Source organism: Haliotis rufescens, unplaced genomic scaffold (genome assembly GCF_023055435.1).
Source record: "Haliotis rufescens isolate VD_foot unplaced genomic scaffold, xgHalRufe1.0.p SCAF_10, whole genome shotgun sequence".
Classification (NCBI taxonomy): domain Eukaryota; kingdom Metazoa; phylum Mollusca; class Gastropoda; order Lepetellida; family Haliotidae; genus Haliotis; species Haliotis rufescens.
The window spans coordinates 10,845,170-10,867,885 of NW_025963780.1; the positions used below are offsets into that span (position 1 = coordinate 10,845,170).

At 41.5% G+C, this 22,716-nt stretch overlaps 1 protein-coding gene across 2 annotated transcripts in view; it reads left to right on the forward strand.

Annotated features, from left to right (window-relative positions):
* Positions 1-3,124: 3,124 nt before the first annotated feature.
* LOC124145337 (serine/threonine-protein phosphatase 6 regulatory ankyrin repeat subunit A-like) overlaps positions 3,125-22,716 on the forward strand; it is a 40,986-nt gene continuing 21,394 nt past the window's right edge. Inside the window, exons 1-13 of one of the 2 annotated variants that reach the window (XM_048386855.1) lie at positions 3,125-3,267; positions 5,869-5,952; positions 9,364-9,513; positions 10,133-10,333; positions 11,324-11,476; positions 11,959-12,162; positions 12,949-13,035; positions 13,301-13,355; positions 19,672-19,786; positions 20,192-20,344; positions 21,157-21,225; positions 21,740-21,880; positions 22,605-22,716. In XM_048386855.1, coding sequence (XP_048242812.1) covers positions 3,226-3,267; positions 5,869-5,952; positions 9,364-9,513; positions 10,133-10,333; positions 11,324-11,476; positions 11,959-12,162; positions 12,949-13,035; positions 13,301-13,355; positions 19,672-19,786; positions 20,192-20,344; positions 21,157-21,225; positions 21,740-21,880; positions 22,605-22,716 — 1,566 coding nt within the window. In that variant the 5' untranslated portion in view covers positions 3,125-3,225. Of the gene's footprint in view, positions 3,268-5,868; positions 5,953-9,363; positions 9,514-10,132; positions 10,334-11,323; positions 11,477-11,958; positions 12,163-12,948; positions 13,036-13,300; positions 13,356-15,960; positions 16,040-19,671; positions 19,787-20,191; positions 20,345-21,156; positions 21,226-21,739; positions 21,881-22,604 lie in introns of both variants that reach the window. The other variant, XM_048386845.1, reaches the window with a different exon arrangement.

Below are 22,716 nucleotides of genomic sequence, written 5' to 3' on the forward strand. Positions count from 1 at the left end.
TGTCGGTGATGCTCCTCGTTGTAGTGACGTCACAATGTCACACCCTGTCAATGATGCTTCTCGTTGTAGTGACGTCACAATGTCATACCCTGTCAATGATGCTCCTTGTTGTAGTGACGTCACAATGTCATACCCTGTCAATGATGCTCCTCGTTGTAGTGACGTCACAATGTCACACCCTGTCAATGATGCTCCTTGTTGTAGTGACGTCACAATGTCATACCCTGTCAATGATGCTCCTTGTTGTAGTGACGTCGCAATGTCATACCCTGTCGATGATGCTCCTTGTTGTAGTGACGTCGCAATGTCATACCTTGCCGATGATGCTCCTCGTTGTAGTGACGTCACAATGTCATACCCTGTCAATGATGCTCCTTGTTGTAGTGACGTCACAATGTCATACACTGTCGATGATGCTCCTCGTTGTAGTGACGTCGCAGTGTCATACCTTGCCGATGATGCTCTTCGTTGTAGTGACGTCACAATGTCATACCCTGTCAATGATGCTCCTTGTTGTAGTGACGTCGCAATGTCATACCCTGTCGATGATTCTCCTCGTTGTAGTGACGTCGCTATGTCATTCCTTGTCGATGATGTTCCTTGTTGTAGTGACGTCACAATGTCATACCCTGTAGATGATGCTCCTCGTTGTAGTGACGTCGCATTGTCATACCCTGCCGATGATGCTCCTCGTTGTAGTGACGTCGCTTTGTCATACACTGTCGATGATGCTCCTTGTTGTAGTGACGTCGTAATGTCATACCTTGCCGATGATGCTCCTCGTTGCAGTGACGTCGCATTGTCAAACCCTGTCGATGATGCTCCTTGTTGTAGTGACGTCACAATGTCATACCCTGTAGATGATGCTCCTCGTTGTAGTGACGTCGCTATGTCATTCCTTGTCGATGATGCTCCTTGTTGTAGTGACGTCGCATTGTCATACCCTGCCGATGATGCTCCTCGTTGTAGTGACGTCGCATTGTCATACAAGGTAGATGATGCTCCTCGTTGTAGTGACGTCGCAATGTCATACCTTGCCGATGATGCTCCTCGTTGCAGTGACGTCGCATTGTCATACCCTGTCGATGATGCTTCTTGTTGTAGTGACGTCGCAATGTCATACCTTGCCGATGATACTCCTCGTTGCAGTGACGTCGCATTGTCAAACCCTGTCGATGATGCTCCTTGTTGTAGTGACGTCACAATGTCATACCCTGTCAATGATGCTCCTTGTTGTAGTGACGTCGCATTGTCACACCCTGTCGGTGATGCTCCTCGTTGTAGTGATGTCACAATGTCATACCCTGTCAATGATGCTCCTTGTTGTAGTGACGTCACAATGTCACACCCTGCCGATGATGCTCCTCGTTGTAGTGACGTCGCATTGTCACACCCTGTCGATGATGCTCCTTGTTGTAGTGACGTCACAATGTCACACCCTGTAGATGATGCTCCTTGTTGTAGTGACGTCGCATTGTCACACCCTGTCGGTGATGCTCCTTGTTGTAGTGACGTCGCATTGTCATACAAGGTAGATGATGCTCCTCGTTGTAGTGACGTCGTTATAGTGATGTCAAAACTAATAACTGTCAGTCATGTTTCTTCCTAAATGTGTATATTTGTGAATATGTTGATAATATATTTTCCTTGAAATAATAGCCTTTAATGTTATGTAGTCATGTTCGTCCATTTAAAGTTTACCCAGTGGACATGGTCAAGACAAGCGTTCATTCTTTTCAATGTTTTTTTGGTACGGCGATTATTCAAGACATGCGCTTTTTCAAATTCAGACATTTTATCAAGGATTTGTGGTACATTCATATTGAAGGTAGCCTAGCTACATCTTCTTGTATAAAAAGCGGTAGTGCAAGACGTCATTTGTGTCACCCAAACTCTGAGCCGATTTTTCTGGTAAATCCTTCATTCAATAGTAAATTTGTATACTTATTTGGCACTGCCCTAAGGCTATTTAAAATATAGCTTTTGGCTCAACGTATTTAACACAATAACGTTATGTTAACTTAACATAAACAACATTTGTTTTGTTTCCAAGCGTTATACACGAACTGTATACCGGAGGTTATTTGTATAGTTGGCGGTCGTTTACATTTAGCTGAAAACATCACCAAATGAGTTTGTTATGAAATGAATTGTGTTGTAGTACGTTTACAGTTTGTATCTATAAGCAACCAAAAGTATAAATTAAATAATAAGTAGTCTACGGAAAACGGGTGTGTCTGCTATGTGCGTGTCTTGCGGGACTGATATTGTACTTTTGCGAATATGTTACCTTAGGGAACGTTCATCCCCATGTGTAAATTTCGTTAGGAACGGCATCGTCCGAAAAATCCGGTTCAGTGTATTCGTCGTATCAACATTTTGTCAAAGAAAACGTTTTTAATTGTGTGTGTGGTCCTTGGTGTAAATACACTTTATTATGTATTTTTCCACACTTTATTATGGCAATTGCCAGTTACATATTATGCTGCCAACTGAGCATGTCAGCAAAGTTTACTAATTCGCTTAACGCTGATGCGAATTATTTGCACTTCTTTGTTACCGGAGCAGGCATGAGGCTACCATGTATCAGCGGACATGATGTATTTGTTTAGCGGGTAACCCGATGTCATTTATTTACCTTTGCGGCAATGTGGCAAAAATGACAGGGAGATCGCAACTGTGTTTTCCTCTTGCATTTTTCCCAGAAGCCCCAATTTGGTAAATTATTGTCACTTCTTTGTTACACAAAGCATTATTAGTTTTCAAATTTCATGGGAGAAGATAGTAAACCGTAAATATTAAATTACAGGTTTGTAAATCTGAGCAGACAATTCAGGGAAGTGCATAAAATACATTTTAGTTGAAGCATTAAATGTTGGACAGTAATTAGAGAGGTCTTCCTGTATAGAACCAGACCAAAACTAATAATGATAATAAGAAAACCCCGCTGCTGTGGTTGTAAGAAATGAAAACAAACTGAAAACGCCGATCTAAATTTGGAGAGGATGGGTTTACTGTTAAAGGCATTTAAATGCCATCCCAAACATGCCTTCACACGACTTGTAGTGGCGGAAGTAGAAGGTGGTCACATGTCAAAAGTAACCAATCAAAATGTTGGAGAAGTTCTGTCATGGCGGCAAAGTGGTGTACTGCTTCCTGTAAAATGCAACTCCTGTAGAGGTTCTTCATGTATTGTAGGGATTAATTGACACTTTTTGAACTGTCATGAAACTGGGCAGTCTAGTTGTCCAGCAACTGGAGGAAGAGGTTTGTTTGCAACACACTGTGTGCTAGGATTGAAACTTTTGAGGCCATGATGCAGTTCGATACGCATATCGCCGTGACTAAGCTGTCTGCTTCAACTTGCAGGTCGACTTTATTGCTCTAACCTTATGCCACATGCCGGAACGGTGACTCGTGGCACTTCCGATGTAAATGTTATTTGTGTAGATAGTTATTTCCCATATTTATAAACATATGAAATGATTGAAACCATGTTTATTACAACTGTCATTTGACTCTTTCGACTCTTTTGACAGTTTCGTAGCATTGTGTATCTTACACTGAATGTAGAACATATTTGGCCTTGTGTTCATCCAAATCGTATGGGTCGTTATTTTACCATCAAGTGCTTATTTTTATGATGTATGTGAAAGCTTTCGTTTTGTTGTTATAACCAAAATGCATGTCAATATTTTTGCTCTATGTGATAGATAATAACAGCCCCACCCATCAACTAAAGACTTAGTCAACTTTATGTTCAATTGCCATGATTGCTGTTCAGAAAAAGAAGGTTGACTCATAAGTTAATGAATGTGATAAGGATTTAATACCAGGCTAAGGAGAGTCCTACATGCTCTATAATTCATCATGTTTCTTAGCTTTGTCTGCACCATACCCGTGCTTGCGTAAGTGGTAAATGTCGAAGACCTACTTAAGGCTGTCCAATTACATTAAGCTGACACACCATGATATAACTGCAATACTGTTAACTATTATTTATCTTATTTGATCAGGTGTTCAAGTTTGGTTTCTTTGTTGGTTGTGAGTCATTTTACCCAAACAGTTGGCATGTTGCTCCTAATACCAACCAGTGGTTTGTCTGGTCCAGACTTAAGTACTGACAGGTACCGTATAGCTGGGATATTATTGATAGCAGTGTAAAGCAACATCTAAAGCAACTAAGCTGAAAGTAATGTGTATGTAATTTAGAGAAGATTAAGCAATTTAGATGGGTAATTTAATTCCATCAGGTAAAACTAGATAAGTAGCTACAGAGAAGTGGAAGTGCAGAAAATGTTCCAAGTTGTCCATGGTTAAATAAGTAATTGTTAGTAATTATTGATAACCTGTGAGAAGTTAATGTATTTTGAAGATTAAACTTTTGACAATAACTATGATACTTGTCAAATCTGTTGTCAAAAGTACTTTGTCTGGTGACTGGTAACATAAAGTTTGATTAGGGTATTCTGCCAAGACATCGAAACCTGGGGACAATGTCAACCTTATTCTATGCAAGTGATTGAACCCGTGAAGATCTGGGTTAGAATATGTCTTCAGCAACCCATGTTTGTCGTAAGAGGGGACTCTTGTCGTAAGAGGCACCTAACAGGATTGGTTGGTGGTTAGACTCGCTGACTTGGTTTGATGCATGTCATCGTATCCCAGTTGCGTGGATTGATGATTTACAAACACACATTTGCCAGACATTAGGGGTCTACAGAATAAAATAATGAATATATGACAGTTATGGTGATATTTATAAAATGAATAATGCCTGTGATTGCCATCTTATAAGGAAAGGTTTCTGAATCTTTGTCATTTATTTAAGCAAGATGTGAATATAAATAGCTACATGTAATAGACGTGATATTAGATCACCTGTTTTCCAAGAAAACTAATTCATGTGATTTTTGTATGTTTAATTGTTTTCATTTTCCAACAAAAAATATAGATGAATCATTGAACCTTTGCCTCACACAGTGTGGATACATGTAGCTTATACATCTACAGAACCAATAACAACTTCCTCATTGAACATATTGAAATGTTTTCCTGTATCCAGTGAACCACTGTTGTTAGGCACTGTTGTGTTTGTTCCTCACAGTATGGGTGGTGGTAGGGATCATTACAGGTGGGGACATAAATACCAAGCACAGTTTTGTGCATTATGTCTGGTAGTGATAACGCAGGGTTAGAAACTAACAGTTTTTGTCCACTAGTCCTTATAATGATAACATTTAGCAAAACCCTTAAAATGGGCCAGTTTCTACTAGTCCTTAGGATACCTTTACTATTGGGCAGTTAGGTAAGGACTACAGGACTAGTGCCAATTTCTAACGCTGTAATGCAGATTAGATTTTCAACTACGTGACAATGGTGGGCAAATATGGGTAAACAAGTTTTGGTCAAATGTTTTGAATGCAATGTTCTTATGTTCTTAAATTCAGAGATGTTCTAACATCTAATTCAATGCAATATGATCATGATGATATCAAACTGGTCACATGTGCAAATGTATCATAACCTATACATGTTGGACTTCAAATTGGGAATGATAGCAAACATTTGCTGCAGATCTTCAGCTAGAAAACTGAGATAACCAAGACATGTCCCTGTGCAAATGTATCTGTTCTAGACTACTAGGAATGTGAACTGAATTGTATTGCTTTGTTTTAAGTCATACATACATATGGGATTGATGCAAAATGATGGTGACCTAGTTTCTCTGAATATCAACTTACAGTTTGAGGTCTTCCAGGACACATGACCCGGTGTTGCTTCATGGTTACACTTAAACATCACTGATGAACATGTGATATGTTGATGTCGTCAGTGGAGTAGATAATCCTGGTCCTCTTGTTGCAGTCTCCTCTGGTGCAGGCTATTTTCCATGGGGACCCAGATGAAGTTCGAGCCCTGTTATACAAAAAGGAAGATGTCAACTATCAGGTACATAGATGCAAACTTTAGTTGTAGATGAAGGACGATGGGATATGGATACCCAGCATTCTGTTCTGTCTATCCTCAATGGATCATTAACAATCAATTTGAGAAAAAAAAATATATAACCCTTGCTCCACCTGCTTGTGTTTCATCAAGTGGTTAATGACGATATCCCTTTTGACTTTTGTGCCTTCAAGGTGGCCCATTCGTCCGTGGCAAGGCAATACAGTGTGCCGAGTTGTGCCCTTGAGGCACACCAGAAACAGATGATCATGCGTTTCCTATCCCAGTTTGACCCCATTATGTTTTTAGATTTGTCAGGACCATACTCATGCTTGTAGGTTTCACCAAAGTGTTAAAAGTCTGAGTAGTGGATTACTTCAGGCTTTCCTCCCATATCAACACATCAAACTGACACGCCGTGATATAACTAGAATACTGTTAAAGGCGGCGTATAACGATTATTGTTATTTTTAGTTAATAGGATGCAATGAAATGACAAATATTTAAACTTATCCTTTTTTCACATTATGCATGTGTTCTTTCTTCTTCAATAATAATAATTATAATATTATATATTGCGCATATATATATATATTGCGCATATTTCCACACCACTCAGGGGCATGCTCAAAGCGCTATTATTACCCTGGTCACTGGATCAATGTGCATTCAGGAATCATTCTCAGCTCCCATCAATGCCATCTCATCCTATCGGGTACCCATTCACTGTTGGGTAAACAGAGGCACATTTCAAACAAAGTCACTTGCCCAAGGAGACATCACATTTTACATGTGCTTCAGTGTGGGGTAGGCCTGAAGCCCAAGAAACTCTCAGGAGCCAAGCTGCCGAAATGCGGCCACACATCGAAGGACACTCCGCGATGTTGCTTAGCTTCACCTGATTTTGTTACCTGTGCGCTGTGCACTGTGCACAGGACAACATGCCACAACACGCGTGGAAACATGCTTGAACCATGTTTCCGGCATCTAAAACAAAAACATTCACGAGAACACAACCAAGCATCTCTATGTTTATGACCAACAGCTTGGTCAATTACGTGCTCTTGTGCACGGTAACCTTCCACACTTTGACTGCATGCATCTCTATCAACTTGTTTCTCATTAATGTCCGGCACAGTGTGTGGAAGTGCTTCTTGGAATATACACATATATTTCTTTTTACACTTGTTTGTATTCCGGGGTAGAATAGGTCTTCAGCAACTCATGCTTGCCGTAAAAGGCGACTATGCTTGTCGTAAAAGGCGACTAACGGGATCAGGTGGTCAAGCTCGCTGACTTGGTTGATGCACGTCATCAATCCCAATTGCGTGGATTGATGCTCATGATATTAATCACTGGATTGATGCTCATGATATTAATCACTGGATTGTCTGGTCCAGACTCGATTATTTACAGACAGCCGTCATATAGCTGGAATATTGCTGAGTGCGGTGTTAAACAACAAACCAACCAACCAACTACACTTGTTTGTAGACTGAGACGTCCTGTGACATAGGGAAAAAGGACAAGCTATCTCCGGCATGTCCCAACTGTAGATGCACGTAATCCATGTCTGATCCTCACACTCTGTTGTGATTGTCATGGTCAGTGCTTCTTAGACTCCAGGTGTGGTGAATGTCATTTGTTGGAAGAGTCCGCATTTTTCTCTATGTTGTCAGAGGAGGATGATGGACCGTAAATCCAAGGCTAAGGATTCTGGCAAGATAGCGTCAAAGAAAACTAAAGCAGTGTCTCCAGCTCACTCAGATGAAATCGTGTTATCGGTCACATACGACGCTGCCTCTGACAGTTTTCTCACAGATGATGTTTCTAATCCCGACCCAATGACCACTCCTCAGGGTCTGCTCCATGCCGATGTTTGGTTCGATTTCCGTTCTTGCAACAACATGATCAACTCCGTCCTCAAATGTAACAACTTATTTCTCTAATGCTTTCGCTCAAAAGATCGGACATACTTCTGCTTTTAAGATCCAGCGCCTGGACTCGACATGTTCCGTTCTTTTAGACAATCGGGTGAGGGATGACAAATCGACCGCTCGCTCCAAGACTACCCTTCGGGACGCTCCTGATCATCCTCAGGATCGCAGGAGAAAAGACACACGGGATCAATGGTCAGCTTCAAAACATAGGGATCAGGAGCGGTGTTCGCAATCGAGTCGACATTCTCGCTCTCCTGCTAGACGTTCCTCAGACTGGGACTGTATGCACGGCTCCTGCTTTGATGCTCCTCAGAGCGATGGGGATCTTGGGACTAGCCTTGTGAGCGAGGTCCTGGTCCGCTTCGGGTGACCACTCCTCCTCCTCTGTTCCTTCACCCCCTAGAAGTTCATCTTTTTACAGGGATTATCATCGCTACAGATTATCATCAACGTGGGAGCTACAGCTATTAGGATTATCCGCAGTACGACGCCTAGCGCGGATCTCTTACAGGGATGTGACTGTTATCCTTCCTATGGGGATAATTACTACCCGTACCAGCCTGGGTTTTTGGATTATTGGCACATCTACTACGGATTACTCTTGTTCTCTGCTTCGCCATCCTCTTACTGACCGATCTCATTGCAGCGACAATTCAAGACCTTCTCCTTGAGGATCGATGTTCTACACCGGACATGGATCAAGGAAGCCACTATTCACACAGCCATTCTCGATCGGTTCTGAAATCTCCAGAACACACTCCTCCCAGTTCAGTTTATCCAGTAGTCGCCCCTCTCACTCACTCTCGAGTTCTTCCAGCTCATCGACTCCCTCAACATCTACGTCCGGGCTCGTCACATTCCTGGGATCTCCAATGTCATAGCAGACTCCCTGTTCCGACTCGACAGACCGTCGCCAACAGGGTGGTCCCCGCACCAGACGCTGTTCCAGTTGCCAACTGTATCGGCCCTCAGAGGTAGATCTATTTGCCACCCACTTCAACGTTCAGCTCTCTCGCTTCGTGTGACCCATCCCCAAGCCTCAGGCTTGGGATCATGATGCGTTGGCGATCCTGTGGGAGGGCCTCAATGCCTACGCCTTTCTTCTCAACAGGTAGATGTCTCTGATATTGGTCACACCCCATTGGCCAACAGGCAACTGCTTCCCCACCTTGCTTTGGCTTGCCGACAGACGATTCCACCTTCTGGTCTGGTCTGTGATGACCTTTTACTTCAACTTTACTCTTTGAGTCTTCATTCGTCCCTTGCAACGCTCCATCTGCAGAAGTCCCTTATCGCTAAAGGCAACTTCAAGCGGGTAGCGAAGACTATAACTGCAGCGCACCGTTCTGTATATTTAAAATTTCCAATATTGACACTATAACAAATACAGACATATTAATGCAAGGGTAGATTCATACTATGCAACTTGCTATGTATTGTACATGTTGTAAATATTCACATTTCTGCCATACAGGACATTGAGAAAAGAAGTCCCCTCCATGCAGCCTCCTACTGTGGGGAAGCCGAGATCGCAGACATCCTCATCCTCAGTGGTGCCCGAGTCAACACAAAGGACAACAAGTGGCTGACTCCTCTACATCGAGCTTGCTGTTCACGCAGTGAGGTCAGTCACAGACAGAAAACATTCACATCTCAGGTTCTCAATATTTAACCATGTGTGGATTCTGGTCAGAATAGGCCACAGTGTCTCATGCTTGTGAAGAGCCGACTAGGAAGAGAGTTGTAAGGCTCTGTGACCAAACTGATAGTGTCAGTGGGTCCTTATGGCATGGATTGTTGCTCATGATTTCAGTCACTGGTTGGCCTGGTGCAGACTTGGTTATTTACAGGATGCCTTGACATAGCTGGCATATTGCTGACTGGCATAATACAATATTCACTCAACATGCTCCAGGATTAAAAACTTACAATTAATGCTTAAATAGTTCTTTCTTCGATTCTTGATACCGAATACTTGTGATATGAAATAACCAGAAGTTGTTCAGGCACTTCCTAGTCTCAAGTACACAGAAACGTATGTGATTTGGATATACAGTAAATGTTTCTTAAAGTAAAGGGATTAAGAACAACCTGAAGTTTAATTGTTCCAAGTAAAGGGTGAATGATCTTCTATGCATTTGGACACCACTGACAGTATATTTCAGCTAAAAGTTATTTCACTATCTTGATGAAAAACAGAAAACTGTTTTACTATGGTGTTAAGAATGTTGATGTATTGTCAGGAAACTGTGGAGACGCTGCTGAAGCACCAGGCGGATGTGAATGCCCGAGACAAGAACTGGCAGACCCCGCTGCATGTGGCTGGTGCCAACAATGCGGTGAAGTGTGCCGAGTATATCATCCCACTCCTCACCAACGTCAATGTGTCGGACCGGGCTGGACGCACTAGTCTCCATCATGCAGCATTCAATGGCCATAAGGAGGTACTGTGCCACTGTCCTCATCAGCGTACTTCATCTGCAGACATGTCAACTTCACAGTTAGTCCGCTAATAGCACTAAAATATACCTGTCCTGCCATAGAAATTGGCATTAGTCCCAAAGTCATTGCAAAACTGCCCGATACTTAAGGTATCGTAAGGACATGTACTTTTACTATGTGTATTTATCATAGGGACTAGTGGACTGCCTTGCTCAACCTCACGTGAAATTGTTTTGCAGTTTTGTTTTTTGTCTTGAACAAAATTGTATCATTTAAACTGAAATGAAGGATAAGGTAAAAAGATATGGCAAGTGGAGATGACTGAAGTTAATCACTATGCTGGGTTCGAGGAGCCAAATGTTTCCAAGTTGCCAAATAGTGTATTGCTACAGAAACATCACTGGAAGCATCCTGTAGAAACTTAACATTCTGTTGCATGTTCAAGCATCGTGTGGGGGCTATGAGTGGCCCAGTTGTGTATGGCGCCACAATTGGTTGTCCTTGGTGGTGCACCTTGAGTGTGTCAGGATCCAGTGAATGTGGGGTCGCCCTCATCATTGTCTGGCCTTCCTCCCACTTGAGGATGACATGTCATATCATATGTCTGAAATACTATTCGAAGCACTGTTCAATCAAACTCACTCATTCATTCAGACCTGTATCATTGATTTCTTAGTCAAATGTTCGAGTATTACTGGTCCCTAAGATATGCAGTGCTTGAAATGAAACAAATTGTCTGGCTTGCATCAGGACCGACATACATAAGAAGCTCCAGGTCCTGACAAAACTCTTCAGGCCCTCATTTTTTACAAATAAATGGACACAAAAATTTACTGCAGGCCCATACAAATTTGAAACTACGGGCCCAACACAAGATCTATCTGCCACAGGCCTAAGGGCAGATGCTTATTTCGGACAGGGAAGATATGTTGTGATTTGGGGCCTAATTGATTTCAAGTAGGTGATGTGACATGTGTTATGTGTGTATACAGATGGTGCAGCTCCTGCTCGAGAAAGGGGCCACCATTAATGCATTTGACAAGAAGGACCGTCGGGCGGTCCATTGGGCAGCTTACATGGGGCACGTTGAGGTGGTCCGACTGCTGGTGGATCATGGGGCAGAGCTCAACTGTCGGGATAAGAAGGTAACACGGGTCCTCTGAAGTCTTGAATACTTTGTCTTGTTTCATGTTAAAAAATTTTAACGTGCCGATGAAGTTTTACAGTGTAAAGTATCCATCTCACAGAAGTGGAAGGAGTGAAACAGCATGTGACTGGTGCTTGTAAATTTTCATTATCCCTGGTTGAATAAGCATGCTGATTTAGAAGCATTGAACAAGATGATTGTTTGGGATATGATTGAATGTAAGACATCATTTTGTTTTTTGTTTTTTCCAAATGGTTTCCGAGGAAGTAAGGTAGCTGTAATATGGCCCCTGTCTTTGGACAGAACTGTTGATACAAGGGACTGCCACCTAATTACAGTGCTGTGTTCCTGACCTTGAAGCCATTCTCCCTGTCCTCACATGTTGTTCTAGTAGTGAAAACTGTTATTAGTTTTGTGATGTTGGCACCTGTGCATGTTGTGGATGTTGCTGATGTTGCTGATCATTATTTGCGCCCCCAGATGTACACGCCGCTGCATGCTGCCTCGGCCAGTGGGCAGGTCAGCGTGGTCAACCTGCTGCTGGACCTGGGAGTTGAAGTTGATGCTGTCAATGGCGTCGGGAATACTTCACTACACGTGGCTTGTCTCAATGGCCAGGATATTGTCGTCAACAAACTCCTGGACAATGGGGCAACTGTCAATGCAGTCAACAACAAGGGAATGGTCAGTTGTATTGTCTTGCTGATAATTAATTATCTTTTGGGAAACAAGCCTTTTGTGGAAAGATTGTGTTTTCACTTCTGATGGAGTGAAATGTGTGCTTGAGCTCAAGATTGATTTGGAAAAGACATTTTGAAGAAAGTTTTAAACAAGGTAGTATGTGAGTTGAGGTGAGGTGAGGTGAGGTGAGGTGAAATGATCTTGTGTCAAATGTCTTTTGACATGTTTGTTTCTGTACAAAAAGGTTTTTATTCATGACAAATGGTTACATGTGACTTACAGTTTGATAATTTGAACGTGAAAAAATGTGAAATAGTATGTGCCCAAATCTTTTAGTCTACTTATCCCAACTTGTCCTTCTGCATTTTTTCCAGTCCATTATACTCCTTACATATGCTTTTGCTAGGTGAGCTCACTCATATATGGTGGATTCTCCATGTGGTTTACGCATTTGATCATCACACTAAAAGCCGAAGTTCGATTCCCCACGTGGGTACAATGTGTCTTGCCCATTTTTGGCATCCCCCACCATGATATTGCTGGAATATTGCTAAAAGCTGTGTACAACCATTCTCACTACTAACATCATGGTTAGGATAGGTGGCATTTTACCAGACATGCAAGATGGGGGTGGTTAAAAGTCACAGAATGATAACGTGATTTCATGTGGGACTCAGAAACATCCTTTTTTTGTATAGAGACATGGTGGTTCTTTGTTTTTGCATAATAGACAGGAAGTGATGAGTGTTGTGTACTACCTGGATTATTGCTGACATGTTCTCATTACAGACCCCCCTGCACTATGCTGCGGTATCAACACATGGAGGAATATGTCTGGAGATCCTCATTACAGGTGGAGGCAACGCAAAAACACAGGTAACTTGGGCATACAGTTCCACATGGTTCAACACGCAAATGGAAACGATAATTTACTTAACAAATGTGAAAGGGTGTGAAATTGACATTATGATAACTGAATTTTGTTAATTGAAATCTGTGGTTATGGAATGAATGCTTAAAGTGACTTTTATAATAAGTCTCAGAGATCCTTGTATTCTATAATGATAGGCTGCCTCATATGTCACTCCTTAGCTGAGATTATGTGCTTGGAATATAAGACTTCATCATTTCCACAAACCAGGAGCGAAAAGTGAAAGAGAATGACAAAAAGAAAGGGGAAGACGAAATAAATGCCAGTAGGTGACTAAGCATGACTCCGTGTGAAGATAGATAGATAGATAAGACCAGTGGTGCTGGCTGCTGGCTGGCATTGGAAGCAAACAACCAACTGCCTGGAATGTGTGCATGTGGAGTAACAGACAGGAAGTTCAAACATGCATGGTGTGACTTTAGTCAGATTGAGATGTTAAGAAAATTTTGTGTGTGTACAATTTTGAATGTATTTTTTGTAGCTTTTTATGACAGACTACTACTAACCTTTAACTCTGTTTCCAAAGTGAATAATTGTTGTGTGCCCCTTTATATGCATGTTTGTTAAATAACACGATACATTTATGTAATAATAATGTATTATGTATTATCTCCAATGATCATATTTTGATTCTGTTCTTATCACTTATAATTAACACCATTAATAACTCTGTTGTTGCTATATTCAAGTTTTGAGTTCAGGAATAGGATATTAGATTGAACATATTTGGCTTGAGAGGTGATAGATGTGCAGTTTAGCATGTTTAATGAGAGATGGGTGTTGATGTAGTTTGGAGATTTGCGAGTGCTTCTGGTTGACCTTATTTAGATTGAACACTAATTGTCATGGTGATAGTACCAATTTATGAGAGAGGGTTATGTTCAAGAGATGTTGACATTTTCTGTGTTTAATGCCGTACTCAGCAATATTCAAGCCATATGATGGCTGTCTGTAAATCATTGTGTCTGGACAACACAATCTTGTGAATAACATCACGAGCATCGATCCAGACCGTTGCACCCAGACATGCATCAACCAGTGTGAGACACAGGGCAGTTCAAGTTGTTGAAAGTGTTTTGTTTGTCCAGTTATGTGACAAGTAAACAATCAAGTCTGGACAAAACAAACAAGTGATTGATATTATCAGCACCGTCTGCCTCGGTACAATGACGCACAATCAGCCAAGTCACCAATCCTGACAATCCGATCCATTGTGTTGCCTCTTCTGGCAAGCGTAAGTGTTGGTCACTAATTGTAACCCCACATCTGCTTGGAGGCCTTGTTTGGAAGAATATTGGATCAGTGCAACATGTCAATATCTGCATTATTGGGCTGCCCAGGTTTCATAAGAACTTCAGTAAAATTGTATGAGTGTTTTCTGTGTTGAAGTGTGACTGTTGTGAATGAGTAGGAATGTAGAGTTAGGAATGTGTGATACAATAATGGTGTCTGGTCGGCTTGGGAGGACAGTGTTTGGGAGTTGGGAATGTGTGATACAATAAGGGTGTCTGGTCGGCTGGGGAGGACAGTGTTTGGGAGTTGGGAATGTGTGATACAATAATGGTGTCTGGTCGGCTGGGGAGGACAGTGTTTGGGAGTTGGGAATGTGTGATACAATAAGGGTGTCTGGTAGGCTGGGGAGGACAGTGTTTGGGAGTTGGGAATGTGTGATACAATAAGGGTGTCTGGTCGGCTAGGGAGGACAGTGTTTGGGAGTTGGGAATGTGTGATACAATAATGGTGTCTGGTCGGCTGGGGAGGACAGTGTTTGGGAGTTGGGAATGTGTGATACAATAATGGTGTCTGGTCGGCTGGGGAGGACAGTGTTTGGGAGTTGGGAATGTGTGATACAATAAGGGTGTCTGTAGGCTGGGGAGGACAGTGTTTGGGAGTTAGGAATGTGTGATACAATAATGGTGTCTGGTAGGCTGGGGAGGACAGTGTTTGGGAGTTGGGAATGTGTGATACAATAATGGTGTCTGGTCGGCTGGGGAGGACAGTGTTTGGGAGTTGGGAATGTGTGATACAATAAGGGTGTCTGGTAGGCTGGGGAGGACAGTGTTTGGGAGTTGGGAATGTGTGATACAATAAGGGTGTCTGGTAGGCTGGGGAGGACAGTGTTTGGGAGTTGGGAATGTGTGATACAATAATGGTGTCTGGTCGGCTGGGGAGGACAGTGTTTGGGAGTTGGGAATGTGTGATACAATAAGGGTGTCTGGTAGGCTGGGGAGGACAGTGTTTGGGAGTTGGGAATGTGTGATACAATAAGGGTGTCTGGTAGGCTGGGGAGGACAGTGTTTGGGAGTTAGGAATGTGTGATACAATAAGGGTGTCTGGTCGGCTGGGGAGGACAGTGTTTGGGAGTTGGGAATGTGTGATACAATAAGGGTGTCTGGTCGGCTGGGGAGGACAGTGTTTGGGAGTTGGGAATGTGTGATACAATAAGGGTGTCTGGTAGGCTGGGGAGGACAGTGTTTGGGAGTTGGGAATGTGTGATACAATAATGGTGTCTGGTCGGCTGGGGAGGACAGTGTTGGGGAGTTGGGAATGTGTGATACAATAAGGGTGTCTGGTAGGCTGGGGAGGACAGTGTTTGGGAGTTGGGAATGTGTGATACAATAAGGGTGTCTGGTAGGCTGGGGAGGACAGTGTTTGGGAGTTGGGAATGTGTGATACAATAAGGGTGTCTGGTAGGCTGGGGAGGACAGTGTTTAGCTTAGGGGAGGACAGTGTCATGTGTTTGTGTGGGGTACTTCCTGTCGATAAAGGCCAGTGGTAGATGACCATGATCAGGGCTGGTGTAGAACCTGACTGGGCCCCCCAGCGGGTCTGTGTTTTGGGTTTGGTGATATGTATGGTTCTGTTTTCAGAGTGAGGACGGTAGGACAGCCCTGCATATGACTGCTCTGCATGGTAGATTTACAAGAGCTCAGACTCTCCTTGAGCATGGTGAGACATCATGTAGCCACTAATGCCCAGTTATTCTGCTGCCATTAGAGTTCTGCCGTGTCAGTTCTTGAACGCCAAGCCAATCCTAACACCCAATACCTTTCTTGTGAGATAACTGTTACAAGGTGAGGGTATGTGTATACCGCCATCTGAAACCGGTCTCAACCCCAGGACAGCATCTATTCTGTTTGCACTCTGGGATAGAGTTTCATAATACAAAGTCACAAAAAACACCAGCATAACAGTTTGACTGACATAGAGATTGTTCTTTCAAATTGTTGTATGAAATGGATTGGCGAATCAAGGATTGAGCTTCTAACCAAGTGGATATGTGAAGAAAGTGTTTGCTTATTCTGCAGCATTGCTGGTAGACTGCAGCAGCATGTTGTCTTTGTGTACCATGCTTACAGTGCTGTGGTTATGTAACTACCGGGATCATCTAGGTGTGGTCATTGGGACATCATGTGAACAGTTTGAAAATATTGTACCCTGTTTGTCCTGACTGAGGTTTTATCTATATTGAGAAGCCTGTGAAGCTATTGCTAGTAGCTGTCCTGTTGAGCCATTGTGTTTATATATATATATGCATGAGTTAATTAGGAATAGTTGCATGGAAACTTTTGCATGAATATTGATCTTCAGGTAGTGACCATATTTTTGAATTCTTAATTTTTCAATGACGTATTTCTTAAACTTTTATGGCTCACGTCAAATAATCAGAACAAGTGAATTCTTTAGATTTCCATATTTGTAAATAGTTTTTTGAAGGCTATTTAACTGTTGATTGGTGTTCACCAAGAGTTTGTGTTGTTTAGAGTTCATGTTCTTTAGACTGGTACCGTTACCAGCAGTCTGGTTGTCCAGGGATACTTCTCAGGCAGTGTTAATCTTAGCAAGCTGCCAGGATCTGTTCCACTGTCTCAGCCTAACAGTCACAAGTTTCACATCTAAACACTGGCTGGCATGTTTTCAAGTTTGGGGCGGGGCGGTCGGGTAGCCTGGTGGTTAAAGCGTTCGCTCTCCACGCCGAAGACCCGGGTTCGATTCCCGACATGGGTACAATGTGTGAAGCCCATTTCTGGTGTCCCCTGCCGTGATATTGTTGGAATATTACTAAAAGCGGCGTAAAACCATACTCACTCACTCAAGTTTGGGGCATATACTTCTGTTCAATTATTTATAATGGTAGGGCTATAAATATACTCATTTTCAAACGAGCAATATTTGGCTTCCAGTTATTTGATAGTGTTTTTTTTCCAAAACACCAAACCTTTCAAAGAAAGTTTCATATACTAAACTATGTTCTTTGATAATTTTATGTAGTGCTGGACCAAGTGTTAATTGTTTTATTGCCTGGTTTATGAGGTGCCACTGGCATTGTTACCATATATAGATATCAGATGTCTCTATTGTGTATATAGGTGCTAAATCTTTATTGTGTATATTTCCTGTAGGTGCTATATCTTTATCGTGTATATGTCCTGTAGGTGCTAAATCTTTATCGTGTTTAAGTCCTGTAGGTGGTAAATCTTTTTCGTGTATATTTCCTGTAGGTGGTAAATCTTTATTGTGTATATTTCCTGTAGGTGCTAAATCTTTATCGTGTTTATGTCCTGTAGGTGCTAAATCTTTATTGTGTATATTTCCTGTAGGTGCTAAATCTTGACCATGTATATTTCCTGTAGGTGCTAAATCTTTATCGTGTATATTTCCTGTAGGTGCTAAATCTTTATCGTGTATATATCCTGTAGGTGTTAAATCTTTATCGTGTATATTTCGTGTAGGTGCTAAATCTTTATCGTGTATATATCCTGTAAGTTCTAAATCTTTATCTTGTATATTTCCTGTAGGTGTTAAATCTTCATCGTGTATATGTCCTGTAGATGCTAAATCTTGACCATGTATATTTCCTGTAGGTGTTAAATCTTCATCGTGTATATTTCCTGTAGGTGCTAAATCTTGACCATGTATATTTCCTGTAGGTGCTAAATCTTGACCATGTATATTTCCTGTAGGTGCTAAATCTTTATCGTGTATATTTCCTGTAGGTGCTAAATCTTTATCGTGTATATTTCCTGTAGGTGCTAAATCTTTATTGTGTATATTTCCTGTAGATGCTAAATCTTGACCATGTATATTTCCTGTAGGTGTTAAATCTTTATCGTTTATATGTCCTGTAGGTGCTAAATCTTTATCGTGTATATTTCCTGTAGATGCTAAATCTTTATCGTGTATATTTCCTGTAGGTGCTAAATCTTGACCATGTATATTTCCTGTAGATGCTAAATCTTTATCGTGTATATTTCCTGTAGGTGCTAAATCTTGACCATGTATATTTCCTGTAGGTGTTAAATCTTTATCGTGTATATTTCCTGTAGGTGCTAAATCTTTATCGTGTATATTTCCTGTAGATGCTAAATCTTCATCGTGTATATTTCCTGTAGATGCTAAATCTTTATCGTGTATATTTCCTGTAGGTGCTAAATCTTGACCATGTATATTTCCTGTAGGTGTTAAATCTTTATTGTGTATATTTCCTGTAGATGCTAAATCTTGACCATGTATATCTCCTGTAGGTGCTAAATCTTCATCGTGTATATTTCCTGTAGGTGCTAAATCTTTATCGTGTATATTTCCTGTAGGTGCTAAATCTTTATCGTGTATATTTCCTGTAGGTGTTAAATCTTTATCGTGTATATTTCCTGTAGGTGCTATATCTTTATCGTGTATATTTCCTGTAGATGCTAAATCTTGACCATGTATATTTCCTGTAGGTGTTAAATCTTTATCGTGTATATTTCCTGTAGGTGGTAAATCTTTATCGTGTATATTTCCTGTAGGTGTTAAATCTTCATCGTGTATATTTCCTGTAGGTGCTAAATCTTTATCGTGTATATTTCCTGTAGGTGCTAAATCTTTATCGTGTATATTTCCTGTAGGTGCTAAATCTTTATCGTGTATATTTCCTGTAGATGCTAAATCTTTATCGTGTATATTTCCTGTAGATGCTAAATCTTGACCATGTATATTTCCTGTAGGTGTTAAATCTTTACCATGTATATTTCCTGTAGATGCTAAATCTTTATCGTGTATATTTCCTGTAGGTGGTAAATCTTTATCGTGTATATTTCCTGTAGATGCTAAATCTTTATCGTGTATATGTCCTGTAGGTGCTAAATCTTTATCGTGTATATTTCCTGTAGGTGTTAAATCTTCATCGTGTATATTTCCTGTAGATGCTAAATCTTGACCATGTATATTTCCTGTAGGTGCTAAATCTTTATCGTGTATATGTCCTGTAGGTGCTAAATCTTTATCGTGTATATGTCCTGTAGGTGCTAAATCTTTATCGTGTATATTTCCTGTAGGTGCTAAATCTTGACCATGTATATGTCCTGTAGGTGTTAAATCTTTATCGTGTATATGTCCTGTAGGTGCTAAATCTTTATCGTGTATATGTCCTGTAGGTGCTAAATCTTTATCGTGTATATGTCCTGTAGGTGCTAAATCTTGACCATGTATATGTCCTGTAGGTGTTAAATCTTTATCGTGTATATGTCGTGTAGGTGCTAAATCTTAACCATGTATATGTCCTGTAGATGCTAAATCTTTATCGTGTATATTTCCTGTAGATGCTGAGATCAATGCTTGTGACAAGAGTGGAAACACAGCTCTTCACGTGGCAGCTCGACACGGCCATGAACTGCTCATTAACACCCTCCTAGAGAATGGGGCTGATGTCATGAAGTGAGTAGAAAACAGTGTTGCTTTTTACTGGGGGTCCCATATATGTTCCTTCCTGACTTGAGCTTGGTTAGAGTGGGTACAGTGTGGAAGACTTATTTTCATGAATCATCACAACTGATGGCGTTTGTTGATGCTTATACCATTATTTATGCACACGTTATTTGGCTGTAAGTGTTCTCCAGTTTTTTATGTGTTATATTGAGGCCATAACAATGTCTAAGTTTGAATTTGGGTCGTACAGAGGGAGCACCTAGTGATCATGTCATGTAGTTTATGTTATTGTTAGGATTTATGGTACTTAACTTGGATCAGTAGCTTGAAAAAGTTTCTTTCTTGAGCACAGCCTTTAGCCTCAGCTCGAGAACATCAGGGCCGTTTTGTGGATGTGTGTGTTTCTGTTTCCAGGCGTGGCTGTAGTGGAATGCTCCCAATCCATGTAGCAGCACTGAACGGCTACGTAGACTGTGTACGGAAACTACGCTCTGCGATGCCATCCATTGACCTCAACATTCCAGACGATGGTGGGCGCTCATGTCTTCATGGAGCTGCCTGCAGCGGGTCAGTCAGAGATTCATAATCTGTTCTGTTATATTTGGTGTTAAGTGTGTTGACTTACAGGAAGGATAAATCCTTTCATATTGGAGCAATGTTGTTCACAAGTTTGCAATGGTAGTGTTGATGATGATGTTGGTATTAACGGTGTTGACAATGTTGGCAATAACAATGTTGATGTCAAAAACTGTTGGTGTTGGCAATGATGGAAGTGATGATGTTGACAATAACGGTGTTGATGTCGGCAATAACAATGTTGATAATATTGGCAATGACAGTCTTGATGTTGGCAATGACAGTCTTGATGTTGGCAAAAACTGTTTGTGTTGGCAATGACAGGAGTGGTGATGTTGACAATGACGGTGTTGATGATGTTGACAATGACGGTGTTGATGATGTTGACAATGACAGTGTTGATGTTGGCCAAAACTGTTGGTGTTGGCAATGACAGAAGTGGTGATGTTGACAATGACAGTGTTGATGATGTTGACAATGATGGTGTTGATGATGTTGACAATCATGGTGTTGATGATGTTGACAATGACAGTGTTGATGTTGGCCAAAACTGTTGGTGTTGGCAATGACAGAAGTGGTGATGTTGACAATGACGGTGTTGATGATGTTGACAATGATGGTGTTGATGATGTTGACAATGGCAGTGTTGATGTTGGCAAAAACTGTTGGTTTTGGCAATGACAGAAGTGGTGATGTTGACAATGACGGTGTTGATGATGATGTTGGCAATAACAAAGTTGATGATGTTAACATTGACAGTGCTGATGATGTTGACAACAAGGGTGTTGATGATGATGTTTCAGGAAGGTGGAGTGTGTGGAGTACCTCCTCCAGGAAGGCTGTGATTTAACTCGCCAGGATGCTGAGGGCAGGTAAGGACAGATACTGTTTGTCAAAGTTGCTTTTCAGATTCAGGTCAGAAAGGGTCCCCAGGACTCCAGCTTGTATACATGGTGTAAGACATGACTGAAGTAGAGACTGGATGCTTGCAACTTGTGACCAAGCTGATTGTGTGTCACTGTATCACAAGAGGGTTATTTGTTGTCCGTGGTTTTCACCACCTGATTGCCTGACCCAGACAGGTGTATTATCTGCAGCTGTGATACAGCTGGAATATTACCGACATCAGTGTAAACCATCACTCCCTACTTTCATTAGTTACTGAGGGTGGGATTGTTTAAGCAGGTGTCTGGTGTTTTTGGAAAACAAGTGTTAAGCTGTTCTAAATTCTTCTACTTGTTGAGAATGTATGTCACATGGTCATGATTTCCAAGTCAATTGACCTTGAAGATTACAGAAAATGTGTTTTCATTGTTTGCCTGTGAACCTGCTGTGCTATTACTCAGAGTAAACTATTGTGATAATGACACCTGAATCATGTTCCAGGACGCCCCTGCACTATGCAGCAGCCAATGTGCACCAGCAGTGTGTGCTCATCCTGCTCACAGCAGGTGCTTGTGTCAACATTGTGGACAGGCAAGGGTGTACTCCTCTACACTACGCTGCTGCTAGCGACGTGGATGCAAAGTAAGCTGATGTAGCTGGATGTGTTGTCATTGCAGAGGTTCAGTTGTAATATACCTAAGTTTATATGGTTCTGATATAACTGGTAGGGATGTCACGATATGGGTGTCACTCGATACAATACATATCTTGATGCAGAAGCCACGATACGATGCATACCTCGATATAATACATACCTCGATACAGAAGCCACAATACCATATGTATCTGGATACAGCATGCACAACATTTTGTGAGGAAAACCCCGTCATTAGACTGAGAATAGAGTCCACAGACTCACTAATAAAGGTAAAAATGGACAACTGACTAATACCCATCAACATGACACTAGTCAAGTCAACTATTCTGTATGAGAAAATGATAATAAGAAAACAAAGTTACGAACTGTATTATGGCTTCGCATCAGAAAGACAAAAAGATGAAAGGTAAGAGGAATTTAAAAAAATAGTTTGTACTTGTTTATTGATATTGATATTGCTAGATCAGCATGGAAATTGATATGGGGTTAGATGTGAATCGATGCCCTATTACGTGTATTGGGTACCGTATGGTGCAAAGTTTGCCAACGATGCACCGGTGAATCGCAACATCACTAGTAACTGGCATATTACAGTGGCATGAAACATTCACTCATCAGTTGTGGATCGGCACTGACATGTTTACTTACATCTGCATTTGGTGCTTGGTGTATGTTCAGGATGTCTAGAGTGTCTATGTTTGTCTACAGGGTGGTAGAGCACCTGCTGAGGAACGATGGGCGGCCAGGACTGAAGGATGATGAAGGCAACAATGCTGTCCACTACGCCGCTCTCAAGGGACACAAGTTGGCCTTAGAAATG